The following is a 23,626-nucleotide window of genomic DNA, read 5'->3' as shown; positions in this document are numbered from 1 at the left end:
ATTGCTGGAAAAAGTAGGGAAGATTAATATTTGGGTCTCCACTGGATGATAGAACTAGTATGGCTCTGCTTAAACTTGTAATCTAAACCCAGACACTGGCAGAGCATTGGCTGCTACTTGTACACATAATCCCATAACTACAAAATCAGCAAACAGAAAAAAAATGCGAAGTTTTAATTTTTTTAATTTTTATTGTCCATAAGATGACCCATGCTTCAGTTAGGGTTCTCAATTGCCAAAAATATACCAGAGGAAAAAAATTCAGCATCTGTAACTAAAGATAGTAAAAGAGGAATGTTGTGTAAAGTATTGTGTATGTTATAGAACAGGACCTGCGGGCAGCGTGGGGAAAGGAGAGTGGAGACGAGGTGCTGAGGAAGAGAACCAGGAAACCCACAGGTCTTTCCAGGTCCTTCCTCTATGCTTCGCTGCCACCACTGTCCCCTTGCACTGAGAAAATATGCAAATGTGCAGCTTTGTATGATTCTCCCACCAAGAGCCACACAGTGGAAAGCTCTCCCGATTGTAAAGAAGGTTTGGACCTAGACAAGTCAGATGTATCCACACTTTGTCTACATAGCTCAGGATTTATTTTCAGTTTGAGCTTTGCGAGCTCTGTGAATCCATATTTGTGGGAGTTTAGCTTTAGAATGAGACTGTGCTGCAAAACGTGTTAGGAACAGTTTGGTGGATCTCAGCTATTCAATTTTTTACTCTAATTTGGTAGCATTTGACTTTGTTCCTGAATGGTATGATCATTTAAGGAAGCCTGCCTCATAGGTCTTAACATTTAGTCTGTATATTAATCAAAGTTATCTGCAGTTACTTGAGAACTGGGAAAATGTTCTTAGTGACTAGAAGAAAAATAGACAAAGACCTTATATAACAGAAATGAAATTGTGGAATGCATGATTATAAGTCCAAAGAAGACTTTTTTCTAATAATAAGCGTCAAATTGATATTATTTGCTCAATAAGGAGAGAAAGTGATAAATGATTGATTGATAAGAAAGATAAATAGATAGTAGGTGATGGATATGTGATAGCTATATGATTGATAGTTAATGGATAAATAGCACATGACTGATAAATGGTAGATGATTGACAGGAAGTAGATGCATAGATCTATAGATGACAGACAATATACTGATAGGTAATATGTAGATTGACTGATAGGTTGATAGATACTACAGTATAATAAGAATCGCACTTCTCAATTTTGAGGACAGCTAGAAGTACAGAGATGAGCAATCAAAAGCCTGAATAGAATTTTTACAAATTGATTGACTATAAGATGTTTTTAATCTCTGGAATGCTCGCGACATTTGGGAACCCTGAAACCCAGCTAGGCCTCCTTCAGTGTGCATCACTGAGTGTGGCCGGCTCTCAGCCTGGTTCTCCAGGGAGGCCAGAGAGATGATCTGAGCAGATAACCTCAGGGATAATCAGAAACCCCTGGCTGCTCCTGATCAGCTCAGAGCAGCAGGGCTGGGAGCAAGTCTGAGTGAGAGCCAGGAAGTGAAAGTGCTCCCTCCAGCAGCCCACAGACAGACAGACAGACGCTGTGTTTTTGTGTTTGCCCATTGTGCTTTATGGTGAGGTTTTAAAAAATAGAGGGTGTTCTTTTTTTCCTGCAGAGCATTTCTGTGGATCTGGTATTTCTCTCTGCAAAGTTAATTTATTACTGGCTGCCCCAGTATTGGTTTTCAGGCTGTGAGTCCTGGCTTTGATTCTAAACCAAACTTAGGGGAGGTAGGAATTTGAATAGTGGGGAGACCCACTCTGAAGGAGGTTTGCTCTTTCTTGGGAGGACCCCGCTATCCATATAAGTGGTTTCTTCGGTCTTACATAAGTGGGACCACTTTATCCATACACTTTTTACGTGTCCACAACCTCTGCTCCGTGGACACTCTCCTGCTGTATGGGGTTCATTTTACAAACAGAAATGGAGGGAGGTGGGCTCCTTGAAGACCACAGGCAAGTTATTGCTGAAAGCTTGGGTTCTAGAGCTGCCAGGCAGCCCCTCCCCCATTGCCAGGCCTGGAGCTGGGTGCTCCTACACAGAGGGGCAGAATGTAATACCTTGCTTATTGGGGTTAAGAAGAAGCATTTAAACTGCTTGAAAATCTCAGTACCATGTGTAATAAACGTAGATGCCTCTTGATATTGCTCTTATGCATATCCCCATGTTTGTTGTGTGTTTGTATGTGCACACATGTACACACGCGCACGCACGCGCGCACACACACACAATTTCCTCTGCCCTGCATTGTTTACAAAATCCTGCATAGGAACATATGAATTAATATTCTAGTCCTGAAATGTGAGCTTTTGTAGATAGAAGAACAATTCAAGGAAGACAGAAGAACCTTGGGGCTGTGGACATTTAGAAACACGATCAGCACCATTAGCGACTTGGGCAGTAGTGTAGGATCTAAAGCGGATTGCTTGTGCATCATAACATGGCACAGGTTCCGACGTTCTCTGAGATATTTACGGGGGCAGTGATGTCATTTGGAGGCAAGCCAGTCACACAAAAGGTATGCTTTCACTAAATCTGTTTCAGGCAGCCACATCTGAGGATAGGACAGGGCCTTGCGTGGTGAGAAAGTCAGATAAGTGTTTGCCAAAGTGTATTTCACCCCACACCGGTCTTCAGGAACTCCTATATAAAACATTTTTATGAGCAAATAAATTTTGAAGACTGCCTACTATAGCCTCCTCTTGGCAGTTGATATGCACACGAGTACATTAACCACTCCTGAAGGTTAGTGGCTACAGCCAAAGGAGCCAGTTCTCTTGAACTTGAATATATTTTCTGATGTTTGACCACAGAATCCTTTTCTGACAAAATATTTCTGATGTTTTGTGTAACTGGTAGGTCACTGCCCACACACTGAGAAAGGCTGAATTACATTCTACCCTGAACCTCAAGCAGTCACTAACCAGGCCAGGGACTAGCTTGGTACCTTAGAGTCATTGCTTGTAGGTGTCGGGGAACCATTTCCTATTGGTTGATAGAAGGATGAGCCAAGAGATTCTGGCTCTTAGCTTAAATCCTCCTGACGAGACTAGTTCCTCAAACTTTGCAGACATCATTTCCTCATGCGTCGATCCACAAGCAGACCTCTTTGTTTCTAGGTTTTGGAAGTTAAGTTATGAAAAATGATTCGAATTTAAGTCATCTGTTACAGTGCTTAAAATGCTTTCGTACGCTCCATCTAGGATGGACTGAAACTTTATGAACAGCCATGCAATTCTTCAAGTTAAACTGAGACTTTACTGTGCAGTCTAACGTTATCTTCTGTAGATAGTGTGTCTTGCTTCTTGGGCACTGGGTTAGCCTTTTCTGTCGTCCACCCGGCTCCGTCGCCACAGCCTCTTTCAGCACTGAAAGAGCACTTCCTTACACCCTGGCCGCGCAGAGAACACAGGCAAAGCTGCTGATAAGGACTGGAGTGGGCCTCGCTGGCGCTCTGCGGAGGACCCGCTGAAAGAGAAAGTCCATGGCTGAGCATGATGTAATATTAGCAAGCGGGAAACAGCGAGATCTGGGCGGTGGCTCAGAAGTCTGAGACACGGTGGCTCCTGGGTCACAAGTCAGAGTACCCAGTGAAGCATTTAGTAATCTAGGCCAATTCATCAACAGAATAGAGGCCTTCAGTCTTAAAACATGGCAATGAATAGGTGGGCACGAAAATGGTTTCGGCTCAAAGCATGAGCTATTGATCAAGTGTGGAACGAACTCTGCTGTGATCATCAAAGATGCTGAAAGATAGAGACTGTGATATTTGAGAATATGGATTTGGGGGTGGGAACACGGCTCAACCAATAGAGTGTTCACTGTGCACGCATGGGGACCTAACATGGATCGGCAATACACACACACACACACACACACACACGCACACACACACACACACACACACATATATAATCTGACACAGAGGCAGGAGCCAAGGTGGCTGAGGCAGAAGGATCCATCCCTGGCTGGCCCATCTACTAGAGTCAGAGTTCCTGGTTTAGTGGGAGACTGTCTCAAAAGACGGTGCGGAGAGCAATTGAAAAAGACACGCAACATTTATTTCTAGTCTCCATATGCATGCACATATATGAACACGTCCACACAAAATCTTGAAAAAGAAGAAGGGATTTGATGTGAGATACAATTACTTATTCACAATCTGCATCACTTAGGCACCAACTGTGTGACTGACTTTGGGCAGTTTTGCTTAGCCTGTGTAAGTCTACTGTGGCCCATCAGTGAAAGAGTTATTTGGGTCACCAAATAGGGCGGGTCACAGATGAAGCCGTGGTACACTCATGCTCTGCACACACTTCATGGTGGGCACAAGTGTGTTCTTTGTCCTCCATTCACGTGTCGCTGTTTTCCCCTACCCACATGACAATAAAAAGGGAATTGTCATAGAACGGCTAGGGTCTTTGGACTTTTCATTAGATAGCGTTTGGATGCCGACCAGCAGGGAAGTCCTGAATGTTGCCAAGTTTCATTGAGCTCTGAATCTGCATGTCCTCAGGCCCACAGGCCCTGCTAGATCCATTCCCTCAGCACCAAGTGCTGTTCTAATTTCCATTTCTCTGTGGTGTTGGGAGATAACCACAGGAGCATATATAGCTAGAACATTCCGGGATGATGTAAATAAGTGTGTTTTCTAGTTTGGTAGCCACTAACCACCGTGTGGCCTCTGAACACTTGACATGCGGCAAGTGTGACTGAGGAACTGAATGTTTGTTTTATGTCAGCCATATTTTAGGCTGCAATTGAGGAAACCACATGTGGCTACTGGCTGCCACTCTCAGCCACGCGCTGTGCGTGCTGGTAAACCACAGTGCAGTGGGACTTTGTAGCTGTTGTCCCTGGATTCTCTAAAATGATCAATTTCGTCTCACAAAGTCTCTCGTTGAAAAAAAAAATCTTATTTATTTATTTATTTATTTTGGTTTTTCAAGACACGGTTTCTCTGTAGCTTTGGAGCCTGTCCTGGAGCTAGCTCTTGTAGACCAGGCTGGTCTCACACTCACAGAGATACGCCTGTCTCTGCCTCTCGAGTGCTGGGATTAAAGGTGTGTGCCACCACTGCCTGGCTGAAAAAAATAATTCATCTTTTTTTTTTAAACAGCACAGAAAGTTCTTTTCTTCAGTGACCTTTAGCTCTTTTACCCCAAACTACACAAGGGCTGTGGCAGATTCCAGCTTCACATGCTGTGAAAGACGTGATGTGTAGTAGACAAATCAGGACTCTATTTGTGCCAATCTAAGAACTATGTGATTATAAGCAAAAACTACAATAAATTAATGAATTAAACAGAACAAATGAATAAATAAATGTATCGTGACAAACTTTATTATGATAAATTATTGCTCTCTGAAAAGCAAAGATTATATTTTATTTTTATAGAACAAAATTGTACATCTACCCATAAGGCAACACTTAGTTTTCACTTGTTCTCCTTAGTTGCTTTGTCTGTGTTTGAAAAACTCTGTGTTTCCAGAAGTTGTTTTTTCTTCTTTGTATTACAGTGTACCCTTTAATATGAGCCTTATCTCAATTTAATTTTAATTTTTAACCTTATATAATAATCTTAAATCAGCCAGTGCGCTCTCTCCTCTCTCTCTCGCTCGCTCTCTTTCACTTTCTCTCTCTCTCTCTGTGTGTGTGTGTGTGTGTGCGCGCGTATATGGTGTGTAACTGCATGTGTGACTTAAAGTGTGTATGGACATGGAACCAGAAATCAACATTTTATCTTTTAAAAATTGTATTTCGTTTTGATTAAAATATTATACCACTTCCTCCCTTCTCTTTCCTCCTTCCAACTCTTCTACCCCACTCTCAAATCAATGGCCTTTTTCCTTTGATTGCTAATCTAACACTCACATATGCATAAATTTATACAAACACCCTCCTGAGTCCATTTTTGTTGGTTGTGTGTATGATATCAGAGCTGACCAATTTTTTACTGGCCATTTAGGTCATTAAATAACCATTTATGGGGCTTATTCTTGGGAGAGACTAATTGTCTTTCATTGTTGCCTGTAGTTCTTCTTTAATAAGGGGTGGATTTCTGACACTGACACCTCAACATGTCTACTGATGTTATACTTGTTCCGGTCTTGTGTAGGTAGCCATATTGCTGCAGTATCATGTATGGGTGGCTTCACTGTCATTTCTAGAAGACAAAATCTCGCAGTAGTCTTCTTGGTGCTCTGGCTCTTATGTTCCTAGTCCATACACACCACCTTCTGCAATACTCCCTAGGCTGTAGATGCCAGAGTTGTGTTATAACTGTATCTGTCAGGGCTGGGAATCCATGATCCAATGCATTGATCTTTGCATTTATGACCAATACTGACTTTCTGCTATCAAGAGAAGCTTCTTTGATGAGTGTTGAGAACAGCAGTTATCTGTGTCTGTAATGGTAAGTATTTAGAATGTGGTTAGGAAATATGCTGGTCTCCTAAAGTGGCCGTAGTAGGTTGTCTGCCAGGATTCATGACTTCACTAGCCCTGCATAGTTGGCTAAGTTTCTAGTACCAAGCATGACTTCCTTCATGCTGAAGGGGCTTTAAGTCCAATTAGATAACTTGGTTACCACCAAGATGTGAGCGTCACTACTGCTATGCCAGCAGTTCTTGTGACTCATAGATGTCACAACAGGATAAGACTGTGAATGCTCTCCTCCCTTGGCATCCTGCATCATAATTTCTTGTCCTGCGAGAGCTAGTTCTCAGGGAGGGGGCTATCACATCAGAAATCCTGTGTCTAAAGTGTACAATGTCGTCAGCAGTAGGGACTTACCTTCTGCCTCTGAAAGACAACCAGGGATAACAGAAGTAGTTTATATTGTTTTGAGGTTCACTTGGACCACCCTTACTAACATCTTAAAGAAAACGTCTGTGACCCGGTACTGGGGTTCTTATTAAATAGTCTATGGCTCTTGTGGGGAATATTGTCATCCCAGGTTACATAATTTCATTAGAAGATTTTGTGTGTGTGTGTGTGTGTGTGTGTGTGCATGTGTGTGCGCGCGCGTGCATGAGTGGATAGATACTTACAGGTATTGTGTATAATTGTAGGCACATATAAAATAATGTGATTCCGTCATGCTTTATCAAACATCCTCAGTGTTGTTTCTTCCTCCCTTCCCCCTACCTGATTTTACCATTTTCGCCCTTCATAGTACCCACCTGCTTTATTTTTATAAACATCATCTTTCACTGATTGAACCTGGTGCTCACTGATTGGCTATACTGGCAGGCTAACAAGCTCCAGGTTCCTATTGTTTGTGCCCCTGCCTTCACTTGGGTTACAGATCTACAGGTGGTTTTTATGTGAGTGCTGGGGACCAGATGCTCAGGTCCTTGTACTGATACATCAGGCACCTTACCCGCTGAGCCATCTCCCTAATCCCTTCATCGAACTTTTATTCCCTTCAGATTTTTTATTGATTAATTTTGTTATTTGGTAATTTCATAAATATATAATGTTTTTATGATTATTCTCCCCTTCCCAGCCTTTCTTATCACTCTCATCTCCTCTCTCTCCTATGTCTCTCAAAATGAACCCCTCTGCTACAAAGCTTTTGGTTTGGTTTTGTGACCCATTTATTTTAACCAGAGCCATCTGTGTAACAGTTGGTTTGAAACTACCTGAGATTGATGGGGAGGGGGTCATCAGTGAGTGCATGACTGAAGGCAATTACATGCACTGCCCCTCACTAAAACTCTAGTTTAGCAGTAAGGATTAGGGCTTCCTGAGTCCCTCCCCAACCCATGGCTTAATGTTACTGGCACCACCTTGTATGGACCCAGTGCAGGCATCTGTAGTTCCGTGCCTTTGCTAGAAGATGTTGTTTCATAGATTTTGGGTTGTTTTCTAACTCTGGCATTCTTTCTGCCGTGCCCCCTATTGGGCAGTGCTCCCTGATCCTTAGTGAGGATGGAATAGATTGCTTTGTCAGGGTGGAGCATTCACCGTCACTTCCACTGAGGACCTTTTGCAGCCATGAATCTCTGCTCATCACTGTTCACTAGCAAGGGAAGCGTATCTGAATAAACCTGAAAGTGGCATTTGTCTGGGGGTAAGCATACATGATTACAGGGCAGCCTGATGCTTTATCAAGCTAGATAAACAGCAGTATTCCCTTCCCCGTTAGTGCCTATGACTCCCTTGCCATGGGGTTTCGTCCAGGTCTCTAGTTCAAAGTCTGTCTTTCCTTCAGTGGAGTGGTTCCCAAATCCAATCAGAAAGCAAATGGTTAACTTCATAACCGTAGCAACCCTTAGGATATACCTTACTTATTTAATCTATTGTCCTAGTAAGATCATAATATTCACAGAAAAGTAGGACCATTGGTACCACGTCTCCCTAACTGGCCTGCTTAGCATCCTCTGGCACCATGAGAGCTAGCTGGGCGGGAGGAAGTTTCCAGTTCACTCCTAGCCATTTTCTCCATATCACACATCCAAGACCTATAGTGTCTTCAGTACTAGGTCTTCTCATCTACCTCTCGTGGGCACCCCCCCCAAAAAAAATAGAATAGCAAGAGCGTGTATTGTTTTAAAGTCCCTGGGACTTCTTCAGCAGCAGCTCAGAGGTAGCTCACCTTTGGCACTGGGGTTTCAATAATGCACATTCTCTGAGAACAGCTTTTTCTGGCTATACAAGGAGGCTCCTGTCGAATTCCTTTTTAAAGAATATAAATGATTTTCTAGAATATGGTTATGAGATACTAGGCATCTCTAAGGCTCTTTCATAGCCACTTTGTTTTGGTTCATCTTTTCCCTCCTCTGTCACAATGTGTGCTTACATTTCAGTATCCGAGCCATCTATCTTGCATCCTGTGCTAGATACAGTGCTTGGCTTCACTCATCTAAGAATAACTCTCACATGCAGATTTGGGGCCTCAGACTCAATTTCGCCTATGATGTCATTTATTTGCATGCGTTGCCCTGAAAATGCAGATTTGTAGTGACAGGGCTTGGAGAGCAATTGCCTAGGACTGGGCTGGTAACAGACGTCAGGAATGTTGGAGAAGTAGTAAAAATGTTCCCGAACTGAATTTCAATAAATGTGCCGCAATCTTCTCATTGTGTGTTTCAGACAGATGGATTCACGACTTGTAAGATATACCTTAATTAAGCTGTTTGTGGAGAAAACGAAATGCGAGGAGTTGCCAGATTTTTTTTTTTTTATGAGCATGCTAATTGTCCTGATGTTTAAAAGCATGAAATGAAGAGCCAGGGAGATGGTTCGGCAATTAAAGATGCTTGCAACCCCAAGTTGAAAGCCCACTGGCCTGAGTTTGATCTCTGGAGCATCAGATAAAGTGGAGAACAGGCAGCTGACTCCACCAAGTTTTCCTCTCACATCCACGTGTGAGCCATGGCACTCATTCCTCCCCCTTCAGACATCATGCGACTGAACACAAGCAACGAAGAAACAAAGAAAATGAATTTAAAAAACAAAATCAATAAACGAAATGGTCTAAAACAAATTCTCAAGCAGTCACGTTTCATTTAGATATTAGAAAATAAAAATAACAATATTCACGTTCCCAGGGTAATTTAAAAAATAAAATTATTGGACATAACCCAACGAGGAAGTTACTAGTTTCCCATCCATTGGCTGGCTCCAACATACCAAGTTGATGAAGCAATTCCTATGCGTGCTCCCACCCTGACTCCTCATGCTTAATGGTGAAACTTTCATAAAGAGAATACATGATCAACAGGCAATCGATTAAGGTGTATTTCAGATCCTTGCTCACAGCCAAGGTACAAATTGAAGACAGAATACTTTAATCTGACCAGGAATTTAAGTATGCACTATTGTTCTTATGTTGCCTATTGATAGTTGCTGCACGCAGAACTAAGAATGCAAATTTAAACTTTAAAGCTATTTAAGTGAGAAAGCAAAGTGTTACCACAATAAGTAAGCTCCTGCGGATTTGATGCAGAGGAAGGTGTAAGCGATAGGAGGAAGGCATAGGCAGTCTGTTGTTGGAAGGGCGCCCAAGGTTGCCTGCATCTGTTCTGCCAGAAAGGTCATTGGCAAAGACACACAGCTGCCTCTGTCCACTGAGAATACGCCAACAGGCCAGCCTTTTCGGCGGGTGCTGTGGGGAGATGGAGGAATGAGTCGCCTGGCCAGTTGGTTTGCTTGAGGATGGGTTAGAGGAAGGCCCTACAGGCCTTTTCCCTGGGGATCTGAAAACCTAAAGTATTTGAAGATAAGAATTTATGCATGCACCTTAAGGAGTCATAATCTTAACATCCTTTGGTAATAGAGTTTTCTTATATGTTCAGAATTTGATATAATTGAAAACTGCAAACCCAATATTTAAAATGGCAAAATATGGGTTTTATGAAGATTTTAAAAAGTAATGACCTGGAAGATACTTATTCCTAAGTTTGGTCTATCTTTCCATATACATAAAAGACTTCTCTTCAAGAATTCAGCTTGCAGCCAATACATCTGCTGTTCTTATGAGGGAATTAAAATAAGCTATTTTTGTGGAAGTTAAGCTGGGAACATTAAGCCAGCTTGTGCCAAAATACCCATTCTAGATTGTGTTTCATTACATTGAATTTACTTATCTTTATGCTAGCTCTCTAAGCACACTGAACTTTTAAAATACCCATTTATTTTGTACAAGGAAGCCTCCTTTTTCATTAAACACTCTTTTTTTTGTGGTTTTAAGTTTTGTTTGACCGTGCACAACCTTTATATGCTGTAACACATCCTACACGCCATTGTGAATGTCAGATTGTTATCCAAGTTCGGCGTTCACATTCGCAGGTTTGTAAAAGACTCAATACCATTCGTCTTTGCAGTGAAAGCCTGGGAAACATCGTTCATTCCCAAAGGGTGGTCAACGATGAGCTACAGTCTTTCTGGAGAGAAACCTTTTATGTATGTGTTCTGACTTTCAGGGCTAATGGGAACCATTACACCAGTCTGTCATTAGGAAACTAACTTTTCTTTCATTTCTTACGTTTTGCAAATCCACAGCAGTAACACTCAATAGCTTTCTTATTGGTTCTGCCTACAAGAATGTTTACTGGTTCCCCGAGAATGTTTATTGAATTCAATTTTCAACATGAGGAAAGTAGATTAGAAATACCCAGAGCCAGCCTTCAAGTCACCTACAGTCTGATTCAGCCTTCAAGCTTTGAGATGCATGTGGATCCCTTGAAAATTTTGTTAAATAAACTGAGTCAGTGGGTCTAATGCTGGCATCGAAAGTGACGCCAAGATAGCTGGACCCCAGCTATTGACCTTACACTTTGAGGTGTAAGAGTCCTGACTTCATAGGAAGGTCATAGGAAAGTCATAGGGGTGCCTTACATCATGCATCTGTCACACATTTTCTCGGACTTTGGCCATCATCTATAGCAGCAGAGGATAATGATTATCTAATAGCGAGCAAAGAGAACACAACACTACCTACCCTGTAGAGAATTCTTGGCATTTCTAAGCTAACCATAAAGATACAGACTGATACAGAGATAGATGTCAGCTTATTAGACCTAACTATTTATGCCTTGTTTAGACTGCCCAAATATGTTTTTGATTGATAGGCAAAATCCATTTTCATCACTTTGGCTTTCTAAACTCTTGACTACTTAGTCTGAAAAGAGAATACTTAGTGGGTAAGGAGGATTAATCCTTAACAACAATGCCTTCAGAGCCCAGGTGGGACTTTTGAATGCATACTAAGGTTGGAATTAAAGTAGGAGGGTCCTAAAAGGACAAACTCTTTATCCTATCATGCAATGTGACATGTTGAACATAGCACAGCTAGAATTTCCATGTTTTTCAAAAAAAAAGAGCCTAAAATACAAGTTTCTTGTGAAATTTCCCATTTTTACAATGTTCACTACCAATTGAAATTCTTTAAAATCATCCAAGCCAAGAAAGCACATCTGGATGCCATGAGCCATCTGCTGGCAATGCCCAGTGCAGAATCCACTGCGGTCTCTGAATATACATCTCACGACTGGAAGTTATAAATTTTCAAAATGAAACTCACTGCTCTTCTGTCCTAGGATGTCTCAGAAGGAAGTTTCTGGTTTCTGCCTCTGGCAATGGGGTCTAAGACTAGTCAGTCCATGATCCTTAATGTTGCCTTTCCTTCTCCTCTCTCATTCCAGATTACAGGACAGGCCCATGTTTCACTCAAGTCAATAATCAGATGTGCCAGGGGCAGCTGACAGGCATCGTCTGCACGAAGACACTGTGCTGTGCCACCATCGGACGAGCCTGGGGTCATCCCTGTGAGATGTGTCCAGCCCAGCCTCAACCCTGTCGCCGGGGCTTTATCCCCAATATCCGCACGGGAGCATGTCAGGGTGAGTCCGCTGTGTTTACCATGCCAAGTACCACCTCTTTGACTGGAGTCAGCAAACCTGAAACTGTTTATGGGAACCTTGAAAACAGTACCCACTGCTGTAAACGAAGACTGCTTCTTCGTTTCCCGGTTGCCCTGACCTGAATAATCACACAGAAACTATATTAATTACAACACTGTTTGATCAATGGCTCAGGCATATTTCTAGCTAGCTCTTACACCTTAAATTAACCCATTTCTATTCGTCTTTGTATTGCCATGTGGCTGTGGTACTATGTCATTTTCTACATGCCTTGTTTCCTCTCCAGCAGACTTGCCTCTCACTCTCCTTTGGCAGCTACATGACATCTGCCTGACTCTATCTTCTTCCTCCCTGAATTCCGTTTAGTTTTTCTGCCTACCTATATTCTGCCCTGCCACAGGCCAAAGCAGGTTCTTTATTAACCAATAGTAATAAAACATTCATACCATACAGAGGGGAGTCCCACATCATGTTGTCATGGTGGATCCTGCTCAGAAGTGTGACTAGATGTAGTTTATATTTTCATCATCTAGTGGAAAGTTTCAGTTCTTAACATTAATGGAGAAGAAGATGACAAATAAAGAAACTTAAAAAACTAACTCCTAAAATATGCAATGCAATGAGAGGGAAAACTGCTCTGTGTCCGTATTCTGACAGCACGATTCTTTCCACACCCATATTGCACTACATATACACTTTATTGTCTGAGAGAAACTGATTTCTTCTCTCTCCTGATCACCCATGATGTCTTTCTCTCCAGGTAATCTCCAGGGCCTCCCATACCTCACAAGTGGCACTGTACATATATCAAGGACAGATCTGAGGCTGAGGCTCCACGGCCACAGAGTCCAACCCAAGTACCTAGACTGTGTAGTGCAATTTCTAATTGGTCTTAGTAATAAAAACCTGGAATCTGATATTCAGGGGTGAAGAATGAAAGATTGGAGAAGCAGAGCATCCAGCCACTAGTTCTTACCTATACAAAATCCTCAGACCGAATAGGGTATCCTGTCTCTACAAGTCCTCAGACTGAATGCCTTCTCTGCTAAACCTCAGACTGAATCCTGAGCTCCTGTCTCCTCCCACCTTATATTTCTCTCTCCCCCCAGCCATATCACTTCCTGTCTCCACTTCCCTAGTGCTGGGATCAATGGTGTGAGCGACCACCTCTTGACTTTGTTTCGCTTTTAGACTTATTCAATCTTTTGTAGCCCAGGGTGGCATTGAACTCACAGAGACTGTCTGCCTGTGTCTCCCGAGTGCTGGGATTAAAGGTGTGCACCACCACTGTCTTGCCTCTAGGGCTAACCAATGTAGCTAGCTCCATGCTCTGATATTCAGGCAAGCTTTATTTGCTAAAGATCAAACAAAATATCACCACAGGAATGGTGCTGTATTTACTTGTTAGTGCCACTCATTTTCAACCAACAGAGCCCTTGACGTTCATTGACTACTTCTCTGATGCCGTATATACAAAATCCATTTTTAGATCATGAAAATACTCTCTCCAGTAAATCATTTAGATGTAAGGGAGTTTAGATGACTTTTGTATTATTGACAGAAGTGATATTGTTTCTGTTTGAGAAACAGACATTAGATGAACTATTATAAGTAAATCATGACCAAGATTAGAGCTGAAGGTTTCTGGCTGAAGTCAGCAAGTATGTCAGATGTGATGATGGCATCAGCCCCATTGAATAAATGTCATAGTTTAGGAAGCAGACCAGTGTGTCCTCCATGCCAAAATTACAACTGAAGATGCACAAATAACCTTAGTTCGCTGAACAATAAACCGTGAGCAATTTGATAAATTAAAAAAATAAATAGTAGCCTCAAAAGATTTTTGCCAGTTTTGTAGTGTTATTAGAAGGATATCTACATAATACCCCAAGTTGAAAAATCCAAATTCTATAAGGCTTCCCAAACCAAGAACATTTTGCACACTGACATGATGATATGAATGGCAAAGTTCCACTGTGACCTCATATGGTAAATTGATATTAAAATGCACAGAACCATGGCCTGTCTAAATGGCTCAGCAGTTAAAAGTATTTGCTGCTCTTGCAGAAGAACCAAATTTGGTTTTCCAAATTTACATTAGGAGGCTCATTATTGCCTCTAATTTGAGCTCCAGGGATCTGTACCATGAGGGCCTGCTTGTTGGGGTTTCTGTCCTGCCCAGTTCCTATAGTCATTAGGTCCCAAAGAATCACACAGAAAGTCTACATAAGTTATAAAACTGATTGGCCCATTAGCTCAGACTTCATAGTAGCTCTTATAACTTACATTAGCCCATTATTCTATTATATGTTAGCCACATGGCTCAGTACCTTTTTCACTGGGGCAGGTTACATACTGCTTCTTCTGTGTCTGTACAGGACTACAGGAAGAGCTTTCTTCTTCCCAGAATCTCCTGATCTCATTGTCCCACCTCTATTTCCTGTCTGGTTGTCCCACCTATATTTCCTGCCTGGCTATTGGCCAATCAACGTTTATTTAAAACATAATTGACAGAATACAGAATTGTCCCATACCACTCCCCCCCCCTTTTAAAACAAAGGAAAATATCCATAGTCTATTTTGGGGGAATGTGGGCATAGTATTCCAGGCTACTTCTGGCTGGTTGGGGGCACTGATAATCTTATGGGGAACTAAGGAAAATTTAGAGTTATGATCAAGTCCTGACTGGAGTATTCTGTGAGGCTTGATCATCTCAGGCAGCATCTTGAATTTGTTCTGGATGTAGAACTCAGACATCTGGGCCATCTGTTCCTACTGGAGATTTCTCAGATGGTCTTCCTTGATCAAACCTGATTTTTCTTAACTCAGAATGAATCCACAGCCTCTTATTTCCTGTGGAAACAAAAGCAAAATCTCTTCTCCAAAGTAGCATACCTTTTGACTTCAATTTTGAAGTCAAGGTATTTTTAAAATACCTATCTTGGATTAATTCAGCAACATTTATAAGCAAATATCTTTTAGCAGCTGTTGCTCCTTCCTCTGCATTCAAACAATTCAAAGAGAGCACAGTAACATACAGTATCCAGATTCTTTGTGTGTTTTCCATCTTTATGTGACTTTATTTTAAATTCTATTTCTTTTATTTTTAAATTTTGGCTTTTTGAGACAGAGTTTCTATGTACCTGCCCTCATCTGAAAGCACATAGAACCTCATGCATACAAAGAAAAAAATTAATCTTTAAAAAAATGACCCATCATTAAAGTCCTGAGTAAAATTATTGTGAAGCTCTGTGTTCAAGTATGTGAAGCATAAAAAGCTTTGTGCTTAGAGCTGTGTCCTGTTCCCAAGGTAGCCCATGTGTGCGGATACTCCAGACTGAAATCAACTGTCTTGGCTCCTTTAAGACAACCCGTGATTATACTGGTGTGAATTAATCACATCTTAATCACTGTGTCATAGTGATCTTCAGAAAAGAGCTCCAGGGACATTGAGGGAATGACAAGACAACTCCACAGATCAGAAAAGGAGTATTTATCAAGAATGAAAGCCAGGTGGACTTGTGGACTTACGAGGCTTTCTAGTAACAATTACAGAGAAAACTTCAAGGATGAAAGCTGTGTTAAATGCTGATTTTAATATTCTTCACTACAAATAGGAAGCTTCTCTATTTTTCTTGTGAACACTCACTGGTCTGAGGATTGAAACTATTTTCTTTATGTATAGATGTACTGTCATACATTCTAGATAGTATTTACTCTTCTCTAGAGGCTTCTAGAGAATTAGTGTACATAGGACACCATAGGCATAGGTAACTATTAAAAATAAGATAACCCATTGGATAAATATTATAATAATGTGTTTTCTTTATTCTACATCACCTTTCAGCTTCTAATACACTTCTTTTCTCCCTGGCTTGGTTCCTTGCCTATAGAATGTAATTTCAAAAGGAAGGCATCTTTTAATTCACTGGTGAGCTTGGGGCATGTCGGACAATGCCTAGTGTGACTGCACACACAGCAAAGGCAGTAAATACCCTTTGGGCCAAGAAATGGTTGCAGGATTTAAATGCCTTCAAACTTAGTATTTCAAGGAAAGAAATCATCTGGGTTAAAAGGACATGAAGCCGAGGTAGGCACAATTATTAAATCTCCTCATCCTTATGTGCATGTCTATTTCCCTTCGGGGTTCTGGCAGAGGCCTCATATTTCAGAGCACAACTGTTTAAGGGATGTGTCGTCAATGTTGGGATTCTGTAGGCAGGGGTTAGTAATGTCCTAAGATTTACTTGCTTGGTTTTGCTTATGCAGCAGAAGTTAAGTTTTGGACTTCATTTGCCTCAAAACTCTAATAGACTAGCACAGTAATAGAAGCAAAGGGAAACTTAACGCACAGTTAAAATGTCTGGGAAAGCCAGATGAGAGGTTCTGCTTCATTTCAAGATTACGGCACGGTTAGGAAGTTTCCGTACCCGTGGTAATCCTCAATTTAGGAGATTTCTAGGCTAGAGCTTTCTAAGATTTCATTTTCTCTTGTTCCTAGGTTGTTTCCTGAACACTTCTGCCAAGTTAGTTTGGGAGAGGCGGTACATTAAAAATGACACACTGCCATACATATCACACATTTTTTTGATAATACTGGTTAGTCACTTTATAGGATGTTTAGAATTTTTTAGGTCAACAACAAATGTCAGATGTGTAGAAGACAATAGAAATTGCTTAGTTCCGGCTCCAAAACACTGATCATACTAACCAAGGCAGGCCATTTCTGAGAGTTGGTTACCCTGTGGCTCTTGCAGTTTCTATTGGTCCATGGCTTAAGAAATAATAAAGCAACATGGCTTCGTAAAGAACACAGTAACTGTGAGAAATGAGAAGCAATACAAAATTAGGCTGATACTTTAGGAAACTTAATCTTTGGAGAAAATAGGAAGATTTATTGTTTTGACTTTTTAAGTTTTAGCTCTGTCTATGATGATATTCTATAACTGGATAAGCAGTGTCAGGTGTGCATTCTTGGGGTGCTTAGCAATCTTTGACTTCTTTAATGTTGAAAGCGGAGTGAGTTCTTGTCTTGTTCTCTATGCACACTTAGTGGTGTGCCATGTCCACTTACATGGCACTAAGTGACCAAAGTTAGCTCATAGCAACCTTTAAATTCAAGCTATCACAAAGCAAGTGAATTCAAAATTTTGATGGTTGTATTAAATCCTTCTAAGAATGTTTATGAGATTTATGTCCTATGTAGACAGCTATTTGCATGTGGATACTACTTTCATATAGTTTGTGTTTTATCTATTCACATGCATATATTCTATTTAGAAGTGATATTTTACTTAAGATTAATACCTGACATTTTGTCTTTTATACTTGTATATAAATGTATCCCCTTCAAATCATTAGTTCTATTAAGACAAAAGTAATACAATTATTAATTTATGTCATTGATAGTTAAGTATTGGGCTTTGAAATGTCTCTGCTTGTTCCAAAACTTAAAAACATGGTGAAGAAATTTGTTTGTTTGTTTATTAAATTTTAGTTCTTGGTTGAAAAGGAGATTTGGCTATTACCTTGGTTAATATAAATTAGTGAAGATAGTTATACCCAAACACACTTATCTTGCCTATCTACATTGACCAAACTAATCATGTAATGAGCAAGTCTAATTTTAAATGAGCATTCTGTCAACATGAGCCACTACTATGCAATCCAAAACACTACTTAAAACTCAATCACAGGAGCCTCTATTGAAGATAGTAAGCTAATCCCCTGTTCCAGCTTGGCAGACACACGAAGAGGATACTTCCTAAGAACAGCTCACAATTCTAAAATAAGATTCTGAAACAATGGTTAGAGTCAGCAGTGATCACTGGGAATTCTTGGGGGGGGGGCATTGGACAGGGGGTTTCTAAACATTGGTGGTGGGGAGTGGGATCATCAACCTTCAGTTGGTGTTTAAACCTACTAAGAACTAGACCTGTAGCTACTAATGTCCAGCTGAAGAGGAGAATATCATTCTGGGACAGTCATAGACCTCAGACCTTCACAGTAACACAAGGAGTCAGATGGGGAAAATCTTTTAAAAACTTGAGGTCAAGAGAGAAAGAACCTGAGAAAAAGGCAGGTGGAAAATATGCCCTCCAAAGAACTACATTTAAATAAATGCAGCATTCACACATTGTTGTCCCAAAGATTAAAAATAATGAAGTCTTTCTTATAAACAGATCTTCAAAGGAGAATTTTAAGCATTAAGTAAAGGCAACTGAGAAAATATGGAGTTGGTAATATTTAAAGTATGATATCAAAGAAAGGTTTTAAACTGTCTGCATTATTTACCCTGTCTGTTGCTGTGACTAACTCCCTGACAAGAAGCCACTTGAGGAAGGGTTTGTGTTGGCTTCAAGTTTTAGCTGACATAGTCCATCATGGTGTGCGTGGCATAGTGTCAGTGCTGGGCAGCTGGTTTCATGGCAGTTGCAGTCGGGAAAAGGAGCAGAGATAAGTGGGTGAACACGGCTCATATAGATGCAGGCAAAACACTCATACACATAAAGAATTAATTGAATTAATTTTGGTGAAAGAAAAAGTTAAAGATTATCAAATATAATTGTTTTCTTGACCGTGGCCCTGTACTTATAAATGAGTCATGGTTTTATGTCTATACCACATTTTTCCATATTCGGGCATGAACAAAAAAATGTGTCACTGAATGCTAGTTTTTATAATGCATTTATTCTTTTATAACAAGAGTCCTTGGAGAAAGTTGGAGAGTGCATTTTCATAAACTGTAATAACATATCGTTTTTAAACGTATCTTATTTATAACCTTAATAGAAAACACTAAGTAGTTAGGTAAGGCTTGAGTTTCCAAAGGTTTAACTTAATGCTATCAAACCTTTGCTTGCGATTTGAAATAATCCAACATGTAAATTAATGAGTGGGGTGAGCTGCACTGACAGAATGAAGAGAAGCACATGGGCGCAGTGTGGGTAGTGGGGAAGCAGTTGCTCCTTGTGTGTTGGCTTTGGAAGATGTGCTTGGGCAGGCTGGGTTTGCCCCTCACTTTTGCAGACAGCACTGCTGTGCTTTTCCAGATTCTCCGTTTCCATTTCCTCCTTGCAATTCCTTCTTTCATTTCAAGGGCTAGCCTCATCTGCCTCTAAGACACGTGTAGAGTTCTGTTAGAGTATCACTTAGCTGTTTTTTTTTTTTTAATTTTGAAACAATTAACCCCACTAACTTTTCTTCCTTCTGTTATCAGCCTCCCAAGAGCTAAGATCTGGGGAATGAGCTCCCATGGCTGGTTCAAGAGAGTGTTTTTATGGGGAAAACAGTCTTAGGGGAACAGACTCACAAGATCTAGACGTAAATCTAAACCACTTAGGAAAATTAAGATTTTTTTGAAGGTTTCTAATAGTAAATCTTTGTTTAAAATATTCTTTGTGTTCTTATTGTGAATCCTTTTTAAAGCTTTTCAACATGTCAAAATAAGATGTCTTTATTTTCCCCAGTGAAATGAATATAATTAACAACACTAAAATGAAGGAGAATAAATATGTAAAGTTATAAAATTTTAGCATAAAAATCTTCCTACTTTACAGTGTAATCCACGCTGCTAATTTTGCTTACTCCATTACAGTAGTGCTGGGTTTCATTGCCACAACATTAAATGTGCGAGTATTGTTGTGTAATGAACTCACAAAGAACACCATGAACATTGACAGCTGCTGCAAACTATTTTAAAAATAGACAGGTATAAAATACCTGAAGCTAGAGGGGCATTATTTTGAAAGGTACTATTTTTATAGCAACTATAAAAGTAATAAGTGACAGTTGCTTTTCTCTATAGAAAAATAAAAACAGAGCTACATAGCTGTGGATCTGGGAGGCTTCCCCTAGGAACATGCATTTTAAACAACCACACAATGAATACAGTCGTGGCAGATTTCTCTCCGCTCTGGGAAATTGCTGGAGAGGCCCCGTGTAGGCTGAGGTTTTATGAGTCATGCTACAGGGTTCTAATCTGGACCCATGCTTCAGCTCACTTCATGTTCTTCCTCTGGCTTATCTCCTAGGAAAAGAAGTTCCCAGTGATGTTTTCTACTGTGCTGTAATAAGGATTGGCCTGTAGGATCCTTTAATGCTTTAGTTTTTCAGTATCTAAACTTTTTTGTCCTGTATTTTATTTCTGAGTTGACTTTTGTTTGAACCAGAGAGTCTTTAAAATGTTCTGAGATTTAATTTTAATACAAACTTTCTTTGGATTATTATCACTGATTTTATAGACAGATCCTAGAAATATGCTGTCTTTTGTAAGCTCAAGCTCTCGAATTCCTACGCACAAAGGTATCCTGTTTGCGGGTTTACCGAAAATAATAAGAAACTCTAACGGAAACTTACACACGTGCTTTTATGCAAAAGAGAAAAACCCAGAACACGTAAAGTGGAGCAGCATTACCCTTTTTATTCAGATCTCACAAGGAAGCTCTGGGTGACAATAAACTCATATGGACTAAGCTGACCACAAACTCACAGAGAGGAACTTGCCTCTGCTTCGTGAGTGCTTGGCATTAAAGGTGTGTGCCGACTCACCTGGTGTCTTGTGTTTGTTAAATACATGGACAACCACTTCATATGGGCATGTAAACAAAAGTCCCCTCTAAGGAAGAGGACTTTAGTACTTTCCTTTAGTACTGTCTTGGTGTCCTTTGATGTCAGACAGATATCTTCTTAGTCACATCTACAGGACAGCGTCACGTCTTTGTCTGTGAGAGTCTGGATGAAATTTCTGTCATTTCCCCCTTAAATCTTTGACAGGCTTCAGCGGCACATCCACTGAGGCATGAGGTGTTCTCTGTGTTAAACTGTGAATGAGAATGCCTTAATGGATATACTTTATTCTTAATGTCTGTTTGTTCTTGACTGAGCCGTGGCTTTGTGCTTTTCAACAGACTTGTCTATTTCACCTTAATTATTGAATTTCTGCCATCCATTCTTTAGATCTTTTTTATCTTTGTAGTCTCTGTAGTGATAAGTTCATTCTCATTACTTGTATTAGAAAATAAAGTTTTTCTTATATCTGTAATGAATACTGACACGATACATCAATTTTACTCATATTCCCAGACCCTAACTTTATAGTAGTTATCTATATGGTTTTTGTTTTATATTTTGTCATGTTCTCTTGAATTTATTCACTTCATATTGAATTAATGCTTTTAAATTGTGTGGATATAAAAAGTTAGACCATTGGGCATAGAACTTAACTTTTTTTACAGTATAGACATTTTGCTGCTCAGCATTCACCTCTGGCTACCAGTTTAGTAATAGCTCACAAGCCTTATTTGGTATATTTTCATTGTTTAAGTAAAATCACGTTCAGTTTTGCCTTATGATTTCTGTTTGGATTCATACATTATTACAGAATATATTGTTACATTTCAATATCTGAGCTTTGCCCTAGGTCTTCGTCATTTCTGCTTTTAGTTTAACCCCTGTGCTTACATGACTTACTTTCTATGCTTTGTATGGTGTACACACACACACACACACACACACACACACACACACACGACCTGTCCAGGGCTTCTGCCCTGTTTCCATGGCAGAGAGATCTCGTGCCTTTGAATTCTCAAGGTTCATAGTCACTGAGCTCCATGAGGAAGCACGTTGGAGGCATTCATTCTACCATTCACTAAGAAACTGAGAAGATAATGACAAACTCTGTGTCAGAACCAGGAAAACACACAGTAAGAAGCATTTCTTGACATAACCAAATCAGTAAATTGTCCACAGCACAGACCTGTAGATGTAGCGGCAAGGCTGTGTCCCGCCACCCGGCTAGCTTTACCCAAAATAATTATGCGGAAACTGTATTCTTTTAAACACTGCCTGGCCCATTAGTTTCAGCCTCTTATTGGTTAATTCTCATATCTTGCTTTAACCTATATTTAGTAATCTGTATAGCACCACGAGGTGGTCGCTTACCAGGAGAGATCTTAGCCTGCATCCATCTCAGAGAGGAGAGGCATGGCAACTGCATATGGTGACTGCCTGAAGCATCTCCCCAACTCTGCTTCCTTTCTCCCACAATTCTGTTCTGTCTACTCCGCCTACCTAATTTTCTATCCTATTAAAGGGCCGAGGCAGTTTCTTCATTAGCCAATGAAATTAACACATAGACACTCCTCCATCACAGACCAACACAGGTGGATCTCCGGAAGACCCGTGTGACATGCATGGTACCATGTACATAAGTTGAATAACAAGCATGCAGAGAGGGCCTGCCTCCCTCAGCTTGTTGTCTTCGAACAACATTTCTCCCAGGCATAAAAGAAAAATACTGATCTGGTCTGGGAATCAATTTCGTTTATGTTTAAAATGTTTTCTTCTTGCAGACGTTGACGAATGCCAGGCGATTCCGGGGTTGTGCCAGGGAGGAAACTGTATCAACACGGTGGGGTCTTTCGAGTGCAGATGCCCTGCTGGCCACAAGCAGAGTGAGACGACTCAGAAATGCGAAGGTGAGATTGCAGAGGGTGCAAGGCCGGTGGCTGCAACCCTGAATCCAAACTATGTGTTTGGAACTTCTCAAACTAACGACAATAATCCTGATTCTTATCTTAATATGGAGGTGTGCGTGCAGCCCGTAGCATTTGGTTTTAGGAGCTTATCCTATAGCCTTGACGTGAACATTCTGTATCTGGCTGATCTTACTGCCTCTGAGGTAGTAAGAGTGAGTGACATTTAGCCTTTTATAATTTCTTTCATGAGGTAGGTTTCATTTCATCTGTGAATTCGTTTCAAGTAAATTTACTGTTCTAATTTATCTGTAATAAAGTCTCTATCATTATAAAACTTAAGAAATGTCTAAACGCATGTAGCTTCAAGGATCATGTGTGTTTTTAGAATGCTTTTAGCAGGACTGAAACTTCTCCATCATTACCTTACTTTAATCAATTTATGTCATCACAGGTAAATTTTTAGTGCATATGTCCATGTATGTGTGTGTGTCTGTGTGTGTACACGCTCACATGTGTGTGTGCCTAGTGTATGTGTGTGTGTGTGTGTGTGTGTGTGTGTATGTGCATGCTCCTGTGTGTGAGGACAATATTCCTGTGTGTGAGGACAGGCATGCACATGCTTTGGTGTGCATATGCCATTGTATGTTTATGGAGGTTAGAGGACAGCTTCAGGTGCCTATTCTCATCTTCCATCTGATTTGAGACAGGGCTCTTGGATTCTCCTTGTTCTGCCTTCTGTCTCACTGTGAGAG

At 40.6% G+C, this 23,626-nt stretch overlaps 1 protein-coding gene across 2 annotated transcripts in view; it reads left to right on the top strand.

Moving 5' to 3' along the window:
* Positions 1-23,626, top strand: part of Fbn2 (fibrillin 2) — a 202,600-nt gene that overhangs the window by 43,457 nt on the left and 135,517 nt on the right. For both annotated transcript variants that reach the window (XM_038330380.1, XM_038330378.1), the window contains exons 6-7: positions 12,175-12,372; positions 22,749-22,874. In XM_038330380.1, the coding sequence (XP_038186308.1) occupies positions 12,175-12,372; positions 22,749-22,874 (324 nt within the window). The remainder of the gene's footprint in view (positions 1-12,174; positions 12,373-22,748; positions 22,875-23,626) is intronic.

This window comes from Arvicola amphibius, chromosome 5 (genome assembly GCF_903992535.2).
Source record: "Arvicola amphibius chromosome 5, mArvAmp1.2, whole genome shotgun sequence".
NCBI classification, from domain to species: Eukaryota; Metazoa; Chordata; class Mammalia; order Rodentia; family Cricetidae; genus Arvicola; species Arvicola amphibius.
This window is presented reverse-complemented; position numbering and strand designations above follow the sequence as displayed.